This window comes from Dendrobates tinctorius, unplaced genomic scaffold, assembly GCF_039654945.1.
Source record: "Dendrobates tinctorius isolate UK_male_01 unplaced genomic scaffold, ASM3965494v1 ptg000162l, whole genome shotgun sequence".
Classification (NCBI taxonomy): Eukaryota; Metazoa; Chordata; class Amphibia; order Anura; family Dendrobatidae; genus Dendrobates; species Dendrobates tinctorius.
The window spans coordinates 14,234,506-14,253,631 of record NW_027361829.1 but is presented as its reverse complement, the minus strand read 5'-3'; the positions used below and the strand labels follow the sequence as shown (position 1 = coordinate 14,253,631).

Sequence of the window (19,126 nt, the reverse complement as noted above, 5' to 3'; positions counted from 1 at the left end):
TACAACCTCTTCAACTTATGGGAATATTTGCTGAATATGTCAATATTGGCCAAGATGTTCTGCACACTGCACATCAGGTTGAGTTGAGGTCAGGCCTAAGGGTATGTGCACACGTAGTGAAATCTGTTGCGTTTCCGCAGCGGTTTTGGCTCTGCGGAAACGCAGTACCTTTATTTTCAATGGAAAAAAAAACGCTGTGCACATGCTGCGGATTTTTCCGCGCGGTTTTGCTGCGGTTTACAATCCGCAGCATGTCAATTGTTTAGTGCAGAAACGCTGCAGTTTTACACCTCATCCATTATGAGGTGTAAAACCGCAGGGCAAAACCGCAGATAAACCGCATGACGTTTGTCCTGCGGATTTACCTGCGGTTTTCTCTCCAAAATCCGCACACCCAAAAAACTACGTGTGCACATACCCTTATTTATAGTCCTACTTGGTATATTACTGAATCATTTCTATCTACAAACTGTAATTGTTCAACTTCTATGGGACTACAAGTCCCAGTACATCAAACACTACATGAGGCCAAGATGTTCTGCAGCAGCCACTCATCTACATTTACCAGCATGTCATAAAAAACTTGTCAACTAGACACAGGTTGCAAACCTCATAAAGTGCAACCTTGCCAAGATGTTCTGCAGCAACAACGCAAAGTAACAATTTGTACCAGTCCACAAGTTACTGTTGTAGGACTATAATCCCCAGCAGGTTTTAGGTAAAGAGTAATAAGCTGTAGCTGCTGGAGGGAGAACTAGAAATCCCAGCATATAAAGCTGGATTAATAGGGAAAAGTAGACGTGCCTGTGGACCACAAATCCCAGGATATCATAGATTCACTAGATGCATAGTTTGGAGCTAACCATAGTGACTCTTGGAAGATGTTCTGCAGCAGCAGCAGCAAGGTAGTAGTACTCACACAGCTCTGCCAGAATGTCTCCTCCAGGAGCTCGTGCTGGAACATGGTCCTCAGGGAAGGTGTGAGGGTTTCTCTCTAGGTGCCCGGAGGTCCCCTGTCCTGCGCTCAGCTCTCTCGCTTCACATGGTCACCTGGAGGCTTCAGACAGCGTTCAGAGGCGTGTTTACATAGCACGCTGTACATGACAGCCTCTGAACCCTGTCTGAACTCCAGCGCGCTTCTGGGTGCCATAGTAACGCCAGGGGTCTCAGCCTGCTTTGCAGTGTCCCGCCTGCCCCCTGTCAGCTGTGTCTGGCCGGGCGGCCGCTCTCAAAGTCCTACTTCTTTCACTGTGCTCCCCTGCTTCTGGGGGGCAGCTGCCCCACGGTGGGTAGTATGCCCATGGCTGGGACTGGGAGTTCTAATTCTCCCTGTGCCTCTGTTGCATAGCACTTATCTGACTGCAGGGGGCGGCGCCGCGCTGCCGCCCCCTCCTGACTGCCGCCTGAGCTCACTTCTCAACTTGGTTCATGGATGATGCGGCCCTGCATACAAATGTAACAGCAAATAATAGTGCTGGTAATATTTTATTGTAAATATAGAAGCCGGTGTCTGTGGCCACCATTAGGATCATACCTTAAAGGGGTTCTCCATTTTTGGGGTCATTTTCTCTTTAACTTGTATGCATGTATTTTGGGCTAAAAAATCATCTTTGTAGTTAAGGTTCTGTTGCATTGGTTTACTTTTCAGGCACTTTGCTTCCCTGGACATTCAACTGTGATGTGGTCATAAATCAGCTGATGGGAGAAAAAAGAGATAAGAGTTAGAAGCTCTCCTGTCAGACCATCACAATTATGAGCTAGAGCAGCTTGCGGGATGCAGGAAGCAGAGCAAGGGTTAACAGTTTTCACTATGAACAGATTTGTACTCCATGCAGGGAGAAGTATGGTAAATTGGGGTAAGGCAGGGTATAGGTATGCAATAGAAGGGTATGATGCAGGTAAAAAGGAGAGCAACAAATAGTTCTTAAACTTATAACTTATGCGGTCCAGGAGTCTCCCAGAGTGGAATGTCCACGAGCAGTAAGATGGCGCCAACAGCAATCAGCGTGCGATGAGTCCAGCGTGGTCCTCCAGATGTGGATGAGCAGGGTCTTGAGGGAACGGCAAGTCCTTGCTGTCTGTCATGGGTTCCAGGTTCCGGGAAAGCAGAGTCGGCAGAGGAATAAAGTTCAGCATCTGTCCGGAGCTTAAGGTGGCATGACTGGTATGGACCGGGGTTTCTGGGTACAGTACCCGATAGCGGACCCGGTCTTTTTTAGGCAGCAAGCGCGCGGCACTTACGGGCCCGGAGTCTCTGTCTCTTTGCCTTTCGAGGGGGCAGTTCTCGATCACAGTCTCTGGCAATGCCGGCCTGCACTGCCCTGGTGCTCAGGGGACGGAGCACTTCTTTCTCTCTGCCGATCACTTTCTCTTCCCACCAAGTCTGAACGCTTCCACACGTGCTCTCCCCTGTTTATCCTAGCCACGCCCCCTGCCAACAAGTGCAAAGGTCGGTCTGGGTCTCTAAGCTTTCCCCCAGACAACAGAGGAGACAGCCCTGACAGTTGCGGACCGGTGCAAAAGAGGTTCCCCCGGCCCGGTCCTTCTTACACAACCATCTCACTGTCTCTATTTACTCATTCTGCAGCCAAGCAATAGACAGTGCAACAAATCGGCTATAGAAGTCAAATGATGCAATGTTTATAATTAAACCCAATTGCAAAAATGATTTTTAGCCATAAATACATGCATTTAAGTAAAAATGTGCCCAAAAGTGGACAGCCCTTGTTTCTGGACTGTCATTGGCCCTGACTGTTTACTAAGCAATAATTTCCCTATCATTGTGAGCATCAATTGACAGAATACCTCAGGAAACCATAAGCATGTACCATATGTGTGAATGTATATACAGTGGGTACGGAAAGAATTCAGACCCCTTTAAATGTTTCACTCTTTGTTTCATTGCAGCCATTTGGTAAATTCAAAAACATTCTTTTTTTTCTCAGAGTAACATAGTTGGCAAGGCCAAAAAAAGACATTTGTCCATCCAATTCAGCCTATATTCCGTCAGAATAAATCCCCAGATCTTAGTGCTTCTAAAGAACCTAATAACTGTAAGATACAATATTGTTACGCTCCAGGAAAACATCCAGGCCTCTCTTGAACCCCTCGACTGAATTCACCATCACCACCTCTTCAGGCAGGGAATTCCAGATTCTCACTGCCCTAACAGTAAAGAATCCTCTTCTATGTTGGTGGAAAAACCTTTTCTCCTCCAGATGCAGAGAATGCCCCCTTGTGACCGTCACCTTCCTTGGTATAAACAGATCCTCGGAGAGATATTTGTACTGACCCCTTATATATACATGGTTATTAGATCGCCCCTCAGTCATCTTTATTCTAGACTAATTAATCATAATTTTGCTAATCTCTCTGGGTATTGTAGTTCCCCCATCCCCTTTATTAATTTTGTTGCCTTCCTTTGTACTCGCTCTAGTTCCATTATATCCCTCCTGAGCTCCGGTGCCCAAAACTGTACACAGTACTCCATGTGTGGTGTAACCAGGGATTTTAATGCACCCCAATGTCCTGTTTGCCTTGGCAGCTGCTGCCTGGCACTGGCTGCTCCAGGTAAGGTTATCATTAACTAGGATCCCCAAGTCCTTCTCCATGTCAGATTTACCCAGTGGTTTCCCATTCAGTGTGTAATGGTGATATTGATTCCTTCTTCCCATGTGTATAACCTTACATTTATCATTGTTAAACCGCCTCTGCCACCTTTCGGCCCAAGTTTCCAATTTATCCAGATCCATCTGTAGCAGAATACTATCTTCTCTTGTATTGACTGCTTTACATAGTTTTGTATCATCTGCAAATATCGATATTTACTGTGTAAACCTTCTACCAGATCGTTAATAAATATGTTGAAGAGAATAGGTCCCACTGGTCATAGCCACTCAGTTAGAGAATATACCATTTATAACCACCCTCTGCTTTCTATCACTGAGCCAGTTACTTACCCATTTACACGGGACGGACTAAAAAGAATGGCTTTGGACCTATAAGTTTTTATGTTCATTCTTTTTCTTCATTCTTTTTAGTCCGTCCCCATTTACACTCATTTTTGCCCAGACTCGGCATTCTCATTTTGTGTACCAACTTCTTGTGTGGCATGGTATCAAACGCTTTGGGAAAATCAAGATACACCACATCCAGTGACTCTCCTTGATCCAGTCTATAGCTTACCCATAAAAACTGATTAGATTGGATTGACAGGAGTGATTCCTCATAAACCCATTCAGATTTGGAGTTACACAGTTATTCTCATTGAGATAATTCAGAATAACAGCCCTCAGAAAACCCTTCAAATATTTTTCCAACAATAGAGGTTAGATTTACTGGCCTATAGTTTTCAGGTTCACTTTTAGAGCCCTTTTTGAATATTGGTACCACATTTGCTATGCGCCAGTCCTATTTTAATCTTATTTAGCTGGTTTTGCACCTCTTCTTGGGTTTGATTGGTGACCCTTTAATATAGGGTTTTCTTTGTCTCTCAGCATTTCACCTAGTATTTCATTTTCTCATTAATGTACACTCTCCATCCCATCTTGACTGGAAAAACAACAGAAATGTAGAAATTTTTCACAAATTTATTAAAAAAGAAAAACTAAAATATCACATGGTCATAAGTATTCAGACCCTTTGCTCAATATTGAGCAGAAGCACCCCTTTTGAGCTAGTACAGCCATGAGTCTTCTTGGGAATGATGTAACAAGTTTTTCACACCTGGATTTGGGGATCCTTCCTTCCTTGCAGATCCTCTCCAGTTCTGTCAGGTCGGACGGTGAACGTTGGTGGACAGCCATTTGCAGGTCTCTCCAGAGATGCTCAATTGGGTTTAAGTCAGGGCTCTGACTGGGCCAGTCAAGAATGGTCACAGAGTTGTTCTGAAGCCACTCCTTTGTTATTTTAGCTTTGTGCTTAAGGTCATTGTCTTGTTGGAAGGTGAACATTCGGCCAAGTCTGAGGTCCAGAGCACTTCCATTTAAGGATTATGGAGGCCACTGTGCTCTTAGGAACCTTGAGTGCTGCAGAAATTCTTTTTAACCTTCGCCAGATCTGTGCCTTGCCACAATTCTGTCTCTGAGCTCCTTGGCTAGTTCCTTTGACCTCATGATTCTCATTTGGCCTGACATGCACTGTGAGCTGTGAGGTCTTATATAGACAGGTGTGTGCCTTTACAAATTAAATCCTGTCAGTTTAATTAAACACAGCTGGACTCCTTCATTGGAGTAGAACCATCTCAAGAAGGATCACAAGGAAATGGACTGCATGTGATTTAAATATGAGTGCCTGAGCAAAGGGTCTGAATACTTATGACCATGTGATATTTAAGTCTTTTTTAATAAATTTGCAAAAATTTCTACATTTCTATTTTTTTCAGTCAAGATGGGGTGCAGAGTGTATATTAGTGAGAAAAAAAATTAACTTTTTTGATTTTATCAAATGGCTGCAATGAGACGGAGTGAAAAATTTAAAGGGGTCTGAATACTTTCCGTACCCACTGTATGAAAAAAAAAAAAAAAAAAAAATATATATATATATATATATATATATATATATATAGTGAGAGAGAGAGACATGTATATAGATGTGTGTGTGTGTGTGTGTATATATATATATATATATATATATATAATATTACATTAGTATAGGGGTCATAGAGCAATGTTTTTTCTCTCTACTTTTCTACAGTCAATGTACTCACAGGTTTGAGTTTTTTACCTAAGTGCTTGAAGATGTCGTTAGTTCTGTTTTTACTTAGACTAAGATCACCTACAACCATCAGCTGAACAAAATATAACTAGAGACTTGTTTTTTGTTGCTGAAGTACTGCAGCATTTGGTCCAATGGTGGCAATAATTCTTATTGTGACAGGTCCAGCGTCTTCTTAGGATGACTATCCTAACATTCTTTTGAGTCCAGGACTAAATAGTAGTACCCTAATGAAATAGAAACATTTCGCATTTTTGAAAATTTTACAAATTAAACTTTTGTTGTCATTTATTTTGTATGAAAGTCTGAAAAGAGCAGCAATTACTGCATAATACAATCTTTAGTTTGTGTTTATAATTATAAACCATTCACTTGTTTCAAGTGTGCATATTAAAAAGTCTATGTGCTGAGTAATAACATTCATGTGTTACAAAGAGATTGTCCACTACTTTTACACTGATGACCTATCCTTAGGAAAGGTCTTCGATGTCTGATCAGTCTGTTACCGGTGTCGGCAGCAGCCGCCGGCAGGAATTATACATTTGCAGAGCTGCTTGGTCTTCTATTAGTGCCTGGTGCTTGGTACTGCACGTCCGCCTCCTCTTCAAATCAATAGGAGGTGGATGTGTAGTACTCTAAGGCGGCTACTACAAGTAGACGGAGCAGCTCTGCAAGTCTATACTTCCTGCTGGCAGCCGACATCGATAACAGCTGATGGGCGGGGGTATCGGGTGTCGGACCCAGACCGATCAGACAATGATGACCTATTTCAAGGATAGGTCATCAAGGTAAAAAAAAGTAGTGGACAACCTCTTTTAATCACTCTAATTCATGTGATCTATCTAGCAATAATATACAGCCATAGATACAGATAAACTTTCCAGTGCAGCTGATTTTCTGTTCATGTAAGCATTAAGGCCGTGTTCACATTAGTGTTCGGGGCTCTGCGGAGGGCTGCGTACTTCCGGTACAGAGGGCACAGGAGCAAGTATGCACACATCACACATATATTCATCACACATATCTACACATCACATATACAATATACATATGCTGTACAAATACATACACCCATGTGCTGTATACCTCAGGCCCCGTGTTCTCCCCATGTGCTGTATACCTCAGGCCCTGTTTTCTCCCCATGAGCTATATACCTCAGGCACCGTGTACCACCCACAAGCTGTATACCTCAGGCACCGTGTACCACCCATGAGCTGTATACCTCAGGCATTGTGCACAACCCACAAGTTGTATACCTCAGGCCCTGTGTTCTCCCCATGTGCTGTATACCTCAGGCCCTGTGTTCTCCCCATGTGCTGTATACCTCAGGCCCCGTGTTCTCCTCATGTGCTGTATAACTCAGGCCCCGTGTTCTCCCCATGTGCTGTATACCTCAGACTCCGTGTACGACCCATGTGCTTTATACCTCAGAATCCGTGTACCACCCACATGCTGTATACCTCAGGCACCATGTACCACCCATGTGCTGTATACCTCAGGCACCATGTACCACCCACGTCCTGTATACCTCAGGCACCGTGTACCACCCACGTGCTGTATACCTCAGGCACCGTGTATCACCAATGTGCTGTATACCTCAGAGCCCAGAAATGGAGTTATTCTTCAGGTTAGTAGCGTTCTGAACCTGTCTGGCTCCTGCATATAAAACCCCAATGCTGTGAGGACGGCAGTAGAGTAAATGAGTCTGCGTCTTGGACGCAGGTTCAGTTATTTGATGGGCAGAATACCCCAATTCTGTGCTGTCAGAACAGCAGCTAGCTGGTGTGGCAGGTTGGTGGATACCGCGTTTACACAGGTCCTGCTGCCACCCACTAACGACACAGTCATTTGAAAGTACAGCTAGCTGCTGTTCTGACAGCAGAGAATTGGGGTTTTCTATGAGTCACAGGATTTAACAATCCCACAAGCAATCTCCTTTGGGACAATTCCCTTCAGGCATAGGATATTTATGCCATCTTCTGGTTGTTGCAACCTTTGGGGCTTTTCAAAGTCGCAGACCCATTAATCCCACACATGATCTCGTTTGGAATATTTCTCCACTACCCCTTTTCTTTGAATTTTACAGGTTTACATACCAGTTCTCACATGGTGGATGGTATCACCTCCAATAGTATCTAATTCACTATTGGTTCTACATACTAATGTCCAGAAAATTATAGAAATAGGAGCAGTCTGGTTTACTGATGAAGGCTTGTTGATACAGCCGAAACGTCTCATACATTAATGACTGCAAATAAAAATTCTTCATCTTTGCAACAAGTTGAGTGCCAAAAATTTTTGATTATTCATTACTGAATAATTAGTGTCCTGTGGAAACACAGGAGGCAGGTCGAGGGGCCAGAGCAAAAGAAGACCCTACGCGCAAGGACTGCCCCGATGCACAGAAGACATCAGAAGAAAACTTAAAACCATGATTAAAAAAGAACCTCTTTTTGGATTCCTTCAACAAAGGCATCAATTTAATCACTGTAAAAGTGTCATTATGGCCATACCATTACTTTATATTGATAAAACCTGCTAACAGGTTCTCTTTAATAATAAATATGAATCTCCTTAGTTGACGTTTTATGGAGTATAGTCAAAATATTCTGGAAAAGCATGTTGATTGCCACCAGTCTAAGACTTCAGAAGTTATGTTTGTTATCTAAATGTTACATGTGTTTTTGCAAAAAAATGTCCATGTCGAAAGATTGTTCTTTTCCTTCATGTGGCTATACAACCTGGAACAACACACAAGGATGGAAACACATATTTGCTCCTGTAATATCCTGTAATATGATAAAATAGAATAGAGAACCCTGCAGATCTAAAGGGATTCATGGGGGTTACTAATTAATGTGCAAAAGTATTTATCGTATGATTCAGAGAATAGGGTTTCCAAAATGTAATCATTTTTCTATGCATGAACGCAGCAGCTCCAGTTCATTGTCTATGGGAGTAAGGGAGACAGCCGAGGACAGAGATGGGGAGATGGTTTCAGCGATTCTGTTTTTCACAAAGTGATTGGCAGCTTTTATGTTAAATCTATTTTATTGAAAAGAATTAGACATAACAACATACAAGACAACAAACAGTGTACACCAAGGCATCTTAGGTTACAATATAATCATTCTCTTATAAGGACGAGATTCTTCTGGTTCTAAGGCTCGTACCTCCTCTGTTGAATGAAATCGGTGTATATTCATTAGTAATGTCAGGTATCAGAGGACAAACGTGTTTCGTCCCATGGTGTGATAATCTCAACTGTATATGCATCTGTTATACATTGTTGACTCGTAGTCAGATATCAACCTGAAGAGATGTCACGCCGCCCCGTGTTTCATCCGGAACATCAGCATCATTAATAAATGAATATAAAGAATAGTAACTACAAACGTGTTTAGCAATGTCTCACATGTAACCAGTATAGGTGTACTTCAAAAAACGTTGAGAGAAAAAACTAAGAAGGGAAATAAGAACCTCGTGAGAGGTATAGCGGGGAAAGGAAAGAGAGAGGGTGGGAGGGGGGAAGGGGAGAGCGGACCTCGGGCCTCCCGAGTCGACCCTTAATTTGCTTCCTCGGTCAGGCGGGATAATTCGGAAGTTTCCTTGAATAATATCCAAGGTTGCCACACACGGATTAAACGGGTATTATCTCCCTCCATTTCGGCCATTAAGGCCGGGGTCACACTAGCGATTAAATCGGACGAATGCAATGAGATAAAAAATCGCATTGAATTCGTCCCAATGTTATTCTATGGGGCAGCTCACATCATGCGATTTTTTATCGGATCCGATCCTCGGACAATCTCAAATACAGTAATATCACAATGACTGCTTAAATAATGAAACGAACTAATAGATATAGACATATATATATATATATATATATGTATATATTTTATACATGTCATAGAGACACATTTATATATATATATATATATATATATATATATATATATATATATATATATATATATATATATATTTCTAATTCATACAGTTCTTCATTGCAGAATAGCCGCTGAAACATTTGCCGGCTTTTGTATAATCATTCTTCTGCCAGACATGAAATGACACATGGTTTACATATAGTTAACCATTTCATTTCATGTTTTTTTTTTATGTCTATCACTATTAATTATATGAGGATTTGTGGGTAAAATTTTGGAGTTGTAGGGGTTAATTCGTTGTATTAAATTGCTGGGACTCCCGCTGACATCACTGAGGCTGCAGGGAGTCCCCGCAATTTAATACAACGAATTAACCCCTTAAATGAACCCCTACAACTCCAAAATTTTACCCACAAACCCTCATATAAGTAATAGTGATAGACATAAAAAAAAACATGAAATGGTTAACTATATGTAAACCATGTGTCATTTCACATCGGGCGGAAGAATGATTATACAAAAGCCGGCAAATGTTTCAGCGGCTATTCTGCAATGAAGAACTGTATGAATTAGAAATATATATATAAATGTGTCTCTATGACATGTATAAAATAATATATATATATATATATATATATATATATATATATATATATTTAATGTGTCTAGATCTATTAATTCGTTTGTGTGCGGAAACCTGTCATTGGGCTCCATTATATGTCCATTTAGCTATCCTGCGAGAAAATCTCGCCAGACGGATGTCAAACGGATCCTTACATGCGATTAAAATTGCATCAATGAAGAAAAATCGCATCAAAAATGGATCACTGCTTAAGATACTTTTGTGCGATTTCGGACCGTTAAAATGGGACCGATTTTTTTATTCGTTGTGTGTGACTCCAGCCTAATTCCTCCATACGGAAGATGTCAGCAAAATTCTGTCACCCATTCTGCCATAGTCGGTGGTGTTGTTGTGCGCCAATGGCGTGGAATTACCATGCGCGCTGCGGTAATGCAAAATCTGAGAAGGGTTTTTTTTCTGAGTGGATATGGGACCTGGAAGGATTGATAGGATGGCAATTTGCGGGAAGGGGGGAACATATGCTCCAGAAATCTTTTGATAAGCTCCAAACACCTTTACCCAAAAGGGTTGTATAGCGTGACACTGCCACCAAATATGGAATAGCGTGCCTCTTTCGGACTCACAGCGCCAGCAGATATCGTCAACTGACGGATAAATTGACTTTAGTTTGACAGGGGACAAGTACCACCTGGTCAGTATCTTAAATTTTTTCTCCTGCGCGCCCCCAGCCGGAGACATTTTATGTGTAAAAAGATAAGCTTTGTCAAGGTCTTCAGCTGAAAATTTATGTCCCATCTCCTCCTCCCATGCCCGGACGTAACCCGGAGCCACATCCGAGTCTCCTGAATGAAGTTCCTTATATAAAAGAGAGATCGAGGAGGAGGGTCTTGTTGTGATAGTAAGTTTTCAAACCGCGTCGTGAGGGAGTGAGAAGAACGATCGCCCGAGTGTCCCCGGATAAATGATCTCAGCTGATTATATTCCAACCAGGAAAGTGTTCCCGCGGGGGACCCCTCCGTTAAGATTTCCCAAGATGGAGCCCTCCCCTCTATCAACACCTGTCCCAGACGCAAGTCAGAACATCTATGCCAACCCAGAAATTGGTCTCTGTGACGCCCTGGAGGAAAATCTGGATTACCAAATATTGGTGTCAGCGGATTCAGAGCGCTGATCAATTTCTTTCTGGTTTTAACACGATTTCATAACTGCAAAACTTCTCGAGTCAAGAAGCCTGTATTTCCCTCAGACTCATCTGTGACCAAGTCATGACGTCGGATCCACGGGAGGTGGCGCAACGGAACAATAAAAGATGTCTGCTCCAGCTGGACCCACTGTTTGGAGTGGTGACCGAATTGCCAATCAAATAAACGTGCCAGTATGGACGCTCTATGGTATAACTCAAGGTCAGGGAGGCCTGCGCCACCCCTGGACTTCGGGGCAGTCAAAATAGAATACTTTAGACGGGGTTTAGAGGTCTGCCAGATAAACCGGATCAGTGCCGATCTGATGGTCTGGAAGAATGTTTTCGGCGGTACAATCGGGATTGCCTGAAACAAGTATAAAAATCTGGGGAGAATATCCATCTTAAATGAGTTCATCCTTCCAAACCATGAGATATTCTTTCATCCGTACTCTCTCAAGCGTTTCAAGGTCCACTCTAAGAGGGGCAGGTAATTTAATTTGTACAGGTCGGTCATGTCAGAGGGAATTTGAACGCCTAGGTATTGAATAGCCCCGACTCTCCATCGAAAGGGGAAGTTTCCCATGGTTCTTGTAAGCTCTGTCTGTCCCAAAGATATATTAAGGGCTTCGTTTTTCTGAAAATTAATCTTAAAGTTGCTTACTGCTCCATATTTGTGAAGCTCTTCCAACAATGATGGAAGGGTAATGTGAGGCTAGGATATATACAGAAGGAGGTCATCCGCATAAAGTGAGACCTTATAATGAACATGGTCTACCCATAAACCGTGCACATTGGGGTTCTTCCTGATCGCTACCGCAAGATGTTCCATAACTATCGCATATAGCAGAGGCGACAAGGGGCATCCCTGTCGGCTTCCATTCCCGATGGCCATAGAGTCCGACATTGCCCCGTTGACTTTAACCCTTGCCGAAGGGCCAGAGTAAAGAGCCGTGATCCTATGTAGGAATCGACTCCCCAATCCTATTTGTCGTAAGGCCGAAAACATGAAGCCCCAGTGTACATGGTCAAAGGCCTTCTCTGCATCAATCGACAGCAAAGCCAATGGTTTAAGTTTTGATTTAGCATGTGCAGTCAGGATAAGGGTTTTACCTATACCATCTCTCGCCTCTCTTCCCCGTACAAACCCCACCTGGTCCGAGTGTACCACTAAAGGCAAAAGAGGGGCCAATCGATTTGCTAAGATTTTTGCGTATAGTTTTACGTCGACGTTAATGAGAGATATTGGACGGTAATTGGTTACCACTTTAGGATCTTTCCCTGGTTTCGATATCACCGTAATAAAGGCTTCTAAAGATTGCGGGACAAATGTGGAGTCGATCGCGATGGAATTAAACACTAGCGTCATAATGGGATTAAGTTGTTCACGAAACATCTTATAGTATTAAGGGGAGAAGCCATCCTGTACCGGGCTTTTCCCTGCTGGGGTATTTTGAATGACCTCGTCGATCTCCTCTGTCGTAAAATCAGTATCTAATGGTGTCGTCAAGTCTGTGGCCAATGTCGGAAGGGCTGTGTCGCATATATATGATTCTATGTGTGGTTGGGGGTCTAGAAACGGATGGGGGGGCGATCCCCATCAATATTGTACAGTGTGTGATAATAACGCCGCATTATGTCTAAAATTTCTGTTGGGTTTGACGTTGTCTGGCCACGATGTCGCTGGAGAGATAGAATATATGTGGTATGGTTACGGGGGTGTTGAAATCTAGCTAACAAGCGTCCACATTTATTAGCCTGCCCGTATAATATATTCTTAAAGCGATCTTAAAGCGATTTCTTTGATGTCGGGACTTCTCATTTAGCAAGGACTTCAGATCGTCTCTGCATTTGATCAGTTCAGTCAGTGTCTCCATCTCGTTATCTTTCTTGTGTTTCGTCTCTAATGTTAATATCCTCTCCGTGAGGTCCGAAATTTCCCTACTTTTCATTTGTTTCAAGTGAGAACCATGTTTAATTAGAACCCCTCTAAGGACGCATTTGAGAGTCTCCCACTTGATAGGCATGGCAGTGGTGTCATGTGTGTGATCTTGTATGAATTCTGCTATGGTAGTCTTAACGTCGGCCACACAGGTAGGGTCCTTTAAAAGGTTATCATTCAGTCTCCATGTCCACTGTCGTGTCACTGAATCAGGAGGACTAATATCCAGGAATATTGGAGCATGGTCCGACCACAGGAAACTTCCAATAGATGGCCTCGGATCCCACGCTAATGCACAATGACTAAGGAGGAAAAAAATCCATTCTGCCATATGAGTTATGTGGTGTGGAGAAGAACGTATAATCTTTCCCATTGGGGTTAAAAAGTCTCCAGACATCCGTAAGACGCAAGTCATGAAGGTCTCTTTTCAAAGAGTACAGCTGACGATGGGATAGGTAAGATTTTGCTGCAGAGGAGTCTAATGTCAGGTTAAGAGTCAGGTTAAAGTCCCCCCCCCATATGACAACCCCCTCAGCCATTGTCTTTAAGAAGGATCTAGTGGCTCGGATTTGGTCCTGGCTGGAGGCGTACCATCCTGCTATAGTATAAGTTGTCGAGAAAATCTGAATTTTCAAGATCACGTACCTGCCCTCCGTATCGACCAATGTGTCCAGCATTGTATGCTGTAAAGACCTGTGGTGCGCTATAGACACCCCTCGGGATCGTGAGTCCGGGTTGGCACTATGGAACCAGGTTGTATAATGGCGATCATGTATATTAGGGATATGTCCACTCTTAAAGTGTGTCTCCTGCAGAATCAGCACGTTTACTCTTTTCTTGTGCATACCATATAGAATTTGTGACCGCTTCTGCGGGATGTTAAAGCCCCTAGTGTTCAAAGAGCCCAATATAATCTTTTGCATGGCCTTCTTACCCGGCATTGTGTTTGTAGTCCGAAGTCAAGAACACAGACTTCACAGAGAAGGGTGGGTCAGCCTCGGAGTCCGGTGCCCGCTGGGAGGAGGGAACTATTGGCAGCTTTTATGACCAACAGAACGATGCTCGGTGCTCGACAGACCCCTTCTACTGTTTAGTAACAATGCCCGTCCTTTTTTTTATTTTTTGTACAGATTTGCTACACAAGCTCTGAACAGTGTAGTGAACAGAGCCTAAAAGAAGTCTAGTAGTATAGATTATTGCATATTGCTTTAAGATCTTTCTTTATGATCACAAAGAAATATGATGATAGTGCCCCATTAAGAATGAAGTCAGGTAAGGAGTGTTAAGTTACTAAGCAGCAGAGAGCCTGGAATCTGTGGAATGTGGCTGTATAACTGAGAATGTTCTTGTGTTGAGTGGCCTCTAAGTATCTGCATGTACATCGGGTAATGGAGGAGAAAAGGGATTGGAATGATACGAATTGCACATGCTTATTTGCATTTAGTGTGCCAAGATATCCAATTCTGGTCTATGTATATTTACAGTCCAGTGATACCATTAGCACGATGATTGTCTCACAGATACCTCCGCTTATGTGGATCATGCACATCACATAGGACTCAGTTGAATGCTCATTCGACATCTCAAAACAAATGCATACTCGATTTGCTGCAGCATACATGTTTTCTGCATAGAAAGAGGGGGCAAAGCAGCTTCTGGATATCTTTTAGTGTCAGGTTATCTCCAGAGGAATCAAAGGAACTGGATGTTAAAATTCAAAAAGCCAAATCATTTTCTCGCTCGACATCATCTGTTGGGAAAGAGCTGTGAAGCCTCCATACAAAACATTAAATCGTCGGCTGGTTCGTCGTATATTATGCCAGTGTTTATTGGGAGCCTTAAAGGGGAGTACAGGATTATTGATGGCTTACAGTATGAGGCTATTAATGGCCATTATTATTACATAGGTGGGGGCTGACTATAGGCGCCCCTTCTGGTCAACTGTCAGAACAGGCGGCAGCGCTTGTGCAAGCAGTAGCCTCTTGTCTTAAGGCCCCGTCACATATAGCGATCTCGCTAGCGAGATCGCTGCTGAGTCACAAGTTTTGTGACACAACAGCGATCTCACCAGCGAGATCGCTGTGTGTGACAGCGATCAGCGACCGGCCCCCCTGCCGGTATCGCTAATCGCTCTGGGAAATATCTGGACATTTCTTTCGTCGCTGATCTCCCGCTGGCCAGCACGCATCGCTGTGTGAGACAGGCGGGAGACCAGCGATAAAATAATAAAAAATAAAAAATATTACTATTCTCACCATCCGACGTCCCGCGCAGCATTCCCGCCTCTCTCCACGCTCCGATCCCAGTAATCCTTTGCAAGAATGACCGCGATCCCGTGAGAACGGACGTCATCGCGGTAATTCTCGCAAAGGATTACTGGGACCGGAGCGTGGAGAGAGGCGGGAATGCTGCGCGGGATGTCGGAAGGTGAGAATAACAATATTTTTTATTTTAATTCTATTTTTGACATGAATCAGCGCTGAACACAGCGATGCCGCACGCGTGGCGTCGCTGTGCTAATCGCTGGTGAAGCTGTCTGTTTGACAGCTCACCAGCGATCACATAGCGATTCACCAGCGATCCTGACACGTTGATATCGTTGTCGGGATCGCTGGTAAGTCGCTATGTGTGACGGGGCCTTTACATTTTGCTGTCCATTTATTTCCAGCGGTGCAGCATATTACACTGTTGTCTCATTGAATTGAATTAAACTGTAAAGAGGACCGTTCACCAAGTTAAAATTGTACCCTTTTTGGTTTTTATTACATTCCTGTTCTTCCCCTGACTAACCCATTTTTGTTTTATTTCCACCATATGGTTCCAGAGATATGGGCCTTGATATTTAGTGCTAATTCTTATGTTCTCTACAGGGGGTAAGTATCACAGGATTCTCTGGAGTATGTCTGTAGGCTGCTCTGCAAACTAAAAACAAAGACAACCCTGTGATCAACACCCCTTGAAAAGACCTTAAAAATCAGAACCAGATAAAAAGCTCCGTATTTCTGGAATCATATTGTGGATTAAAGAAATAAGATTAAAAAAAATACTCTGGACCAGTGGGTGAAAAATGAAAGCAAAAACTGCCCACTTTGGACTTGCTGACAGGACCTATTTAAATATAGTACTGTGATAACTCTCCAAAAGTCAGCCACCCCTATTCGACCTTCTTATGCTGGATTTTCAATTCTTTTTCTGTATTGGCCAAGTTTTATTGATCTTTTTTTGTGAAGACCACCCTTTCCGAAGACCATTTTTACTGTAATTTTAGGTGACTGTCTCAAAAAAGTCCCACTGTATTTTATGTAAATGTGTATATTTTATTGTACGTGGCTTCTGAATCTCTTCGAATCTTTGTGCTTGCTGTAGGTATGAATTACAGTGAAGGCCTCAAGCAGAGAGTCCTCCCTTCTGAGAGTTCCATTGATGGAAACTCTGTGTTCTTCATGACTGAATTAGAAAGATCTTCAATACAAAGGACGGCATCTCCTGCAGCCAGAGAAGAAAGGTGTGTTTTATTATACATTGTGTGCTACAAATTATATAAGCTATACAAAATGCAGGTCTGATATTTTTTTTTCTCTTTTGCTATTTATTTAGATTCGGTAGGGTCCACCTTGGCATGTCCATGAATTGCTCCACACAATAGAAATTGACAGTTTCAGAAACCACCCTACCACATACCGTATTTTTCGGACTATAAGACGCACTGGACCATAAGACGCACCCCAAATTTTCAGAAGGAAAATAGGGGAAAAAATTAATGTCAAATGGAGGTCCGTCTTATAGTCCGAATTCAGCTTACCCGGGGGGAATCAGCAGCGTTGGGCGGAGTCACAGGAGATGTTCGGTGGTCCGGCAATATGACTCCCATCCCAGGTTGGTGCAGCGACCTCCGGGAAATCCCATCCCAGGATGGTGCGGCAGTTTCGGCGGTGGTGCTGTGGGCTGCGCCAGCATCTTTTGAAAGCCCGGAGGCCCCGCATATCCATTGCTGCAATGCGGTGGCCTCCGTGAAATCCCAGGTTTGGTGGTGGTGCTCTGTGGTGTGGGGGGCTCCACTGGCATCTTGTGAAAGACCAAAGGCCCCGCATTTCCACTGCTGCAATGCGGTGGCCTCCAGGAAAATGACCGCTGAGGGCGGCACATGTTCAGATTGAGATCTCAGCAACGAGATCTCGTCCCTAGATCTCGGGAAGAGATCTTGTTGCCGAGATTTCAATCTGAGCATGCGTCGCCCCCGGGCAGCCATTTTCCCAGAGGCCACCACATCACAACAGAATGAGATCTCGGCAACAAGATCTCGTCCCTATATCTCGGGAGACGAGATCTCATTGAGGAGATCTCAATCTCAGCATGCACCGCCCCTGGCAACCATTTTCCCGGAGGCCACCGCATCGCAGAAATGGATGTGCGGGGCCTCTGGGCGTTCACAAAATGCAGATGGAGCCGCCTCGCACCACATAGCACCACCGCCGAACCTGCTGCACTAGCCTGCGAAGGGAGTGTGATCGCCCGGGACCACTGCAGAATCGCCTGACTCCTGCTGCCGCTACAGTAATTGTAAGTATATTCTGACTATAAGATGCACCCCCATTTTCCCCCCAAATTTTGAGGGAAAAAAGTGCTTCTTATATTCTGAAAAAAACGGTAATTACACAAATTACTTAATTTCAGAAGCTTGACTTTTGGATAGCAGGGTTGCCCTATATTCCTGCATGTACTGAAGTTGTACATTAGCAACGTTGTTTTACCATTTCAGTTTTTAGAATATTCAGTCTTTTTTTTCTTTTAGTGGCATTTCAGGAGTTGACAGTCTATGGATGGAAAATGCTTCAAAGTCAGTACTCTCTTACCAGTCTTCATTGAAGAACAGAAATAGGTCACTAGTAAGTGACTTGCATTCATCAGAGTTCCTGAGCTCGGAGAGATCAGTGCTGACTCCGGAATCTTCCCCTGGGCATCAGTTTCTTACATTAAGTGCTTCAGGACACACTGATCCCCAAGAGCACTCTCCCACATGGAATGCCCAAGCTTATTTAAACTTCGACAGTCATACTATTGTCAGCAATAATCCTCAGTTGGATGAAAAACCGGTATCATTTCTCTCAAGTACAAATGGTTCTCCAAAAATCACAAGAACAGCACTCTCATTAGACAGTCATAACTCCCAAAACCAAGGAAGTCCAGTCTTACAACATGTAGTAAAACATCTCCGTTCACAGCCACCTCTTCCTGAGAAAAAAAGAATCTCTGAAGGGGAGCGTTCGTTTGGCTCAGTCTCTCCTTCTTCCAGTGGATTTTCAAGTCCGCACAGTGGCAGTACAATCAGCATTCCATTTCCCAATGTGCTCCCTGATTTTTCTAAGGTTCTAAGTGATTCTCCTATCCAAGGTAAGATCTTTTTTGGGTGTTATTTAAAAAATGTTCTTAATCTTTTACCAAACTGCAGTATATGATTACATAAGCATATACCGTATATACCGTATTTTTTGCTTTATAAGACGCTCCGGATTATAAGACGCACCCCAAATTTTGAGGAGAAAAATAGGAAAAAACGTTTTTTAATAAAATGGTGGTGCTTCTTATAATCCAGGCGTCTTATTGCTTACCGGTCTGTCCCCGGGTTGCTGTCGCCCACTCTGTCCCCGGCGTGCTGTCGCCCACTCTGTCCCCTGGGTGCTGTCGCCCACTCTGTCCCCTGGGTGCTGTCGCCACCGCGCTGGGTCCTCCGGGTGCTGCCGCCGCGCTGGGTCCCTCGGGTGCTGCTGCTGCCGCCGCCGCCGCGCTGTGTCCCCCGGTGCCTGCCGCCGCCA

The 19,126-nt window shown here is 43.6% G+C and overlaps 1 protein-coding gene across 2 annotated transcripts in view; it reads left to right on the top strand.

Annotated features, from left to right (window-relative positions):
- The window catches only part of TNS3 (tensin 3), a 557,580-nt gene that overhangs the window by 445,372 nt on the left and 93,082 nt on the right, over nucleotides 1-19,126 (top strand). For both annotated transcript variants that reach the window (XM_073549862.1, XM_073549863.1), the window contains exons 22-23: nucleotides 16,680-16,818; nucleotides 18,106-18,704. In XM_073549862.1, coding sequence (XP_073405963.1) covers nucleotides 16,680-16,818; nucleotides 18,106-18,704 — 738 coding nt within the window. The remainder of the gene's footprint in view (nucleotides 1-16,679; nucleotides 16,819-18,105; nucleotides 18,705-19,126) is intronic.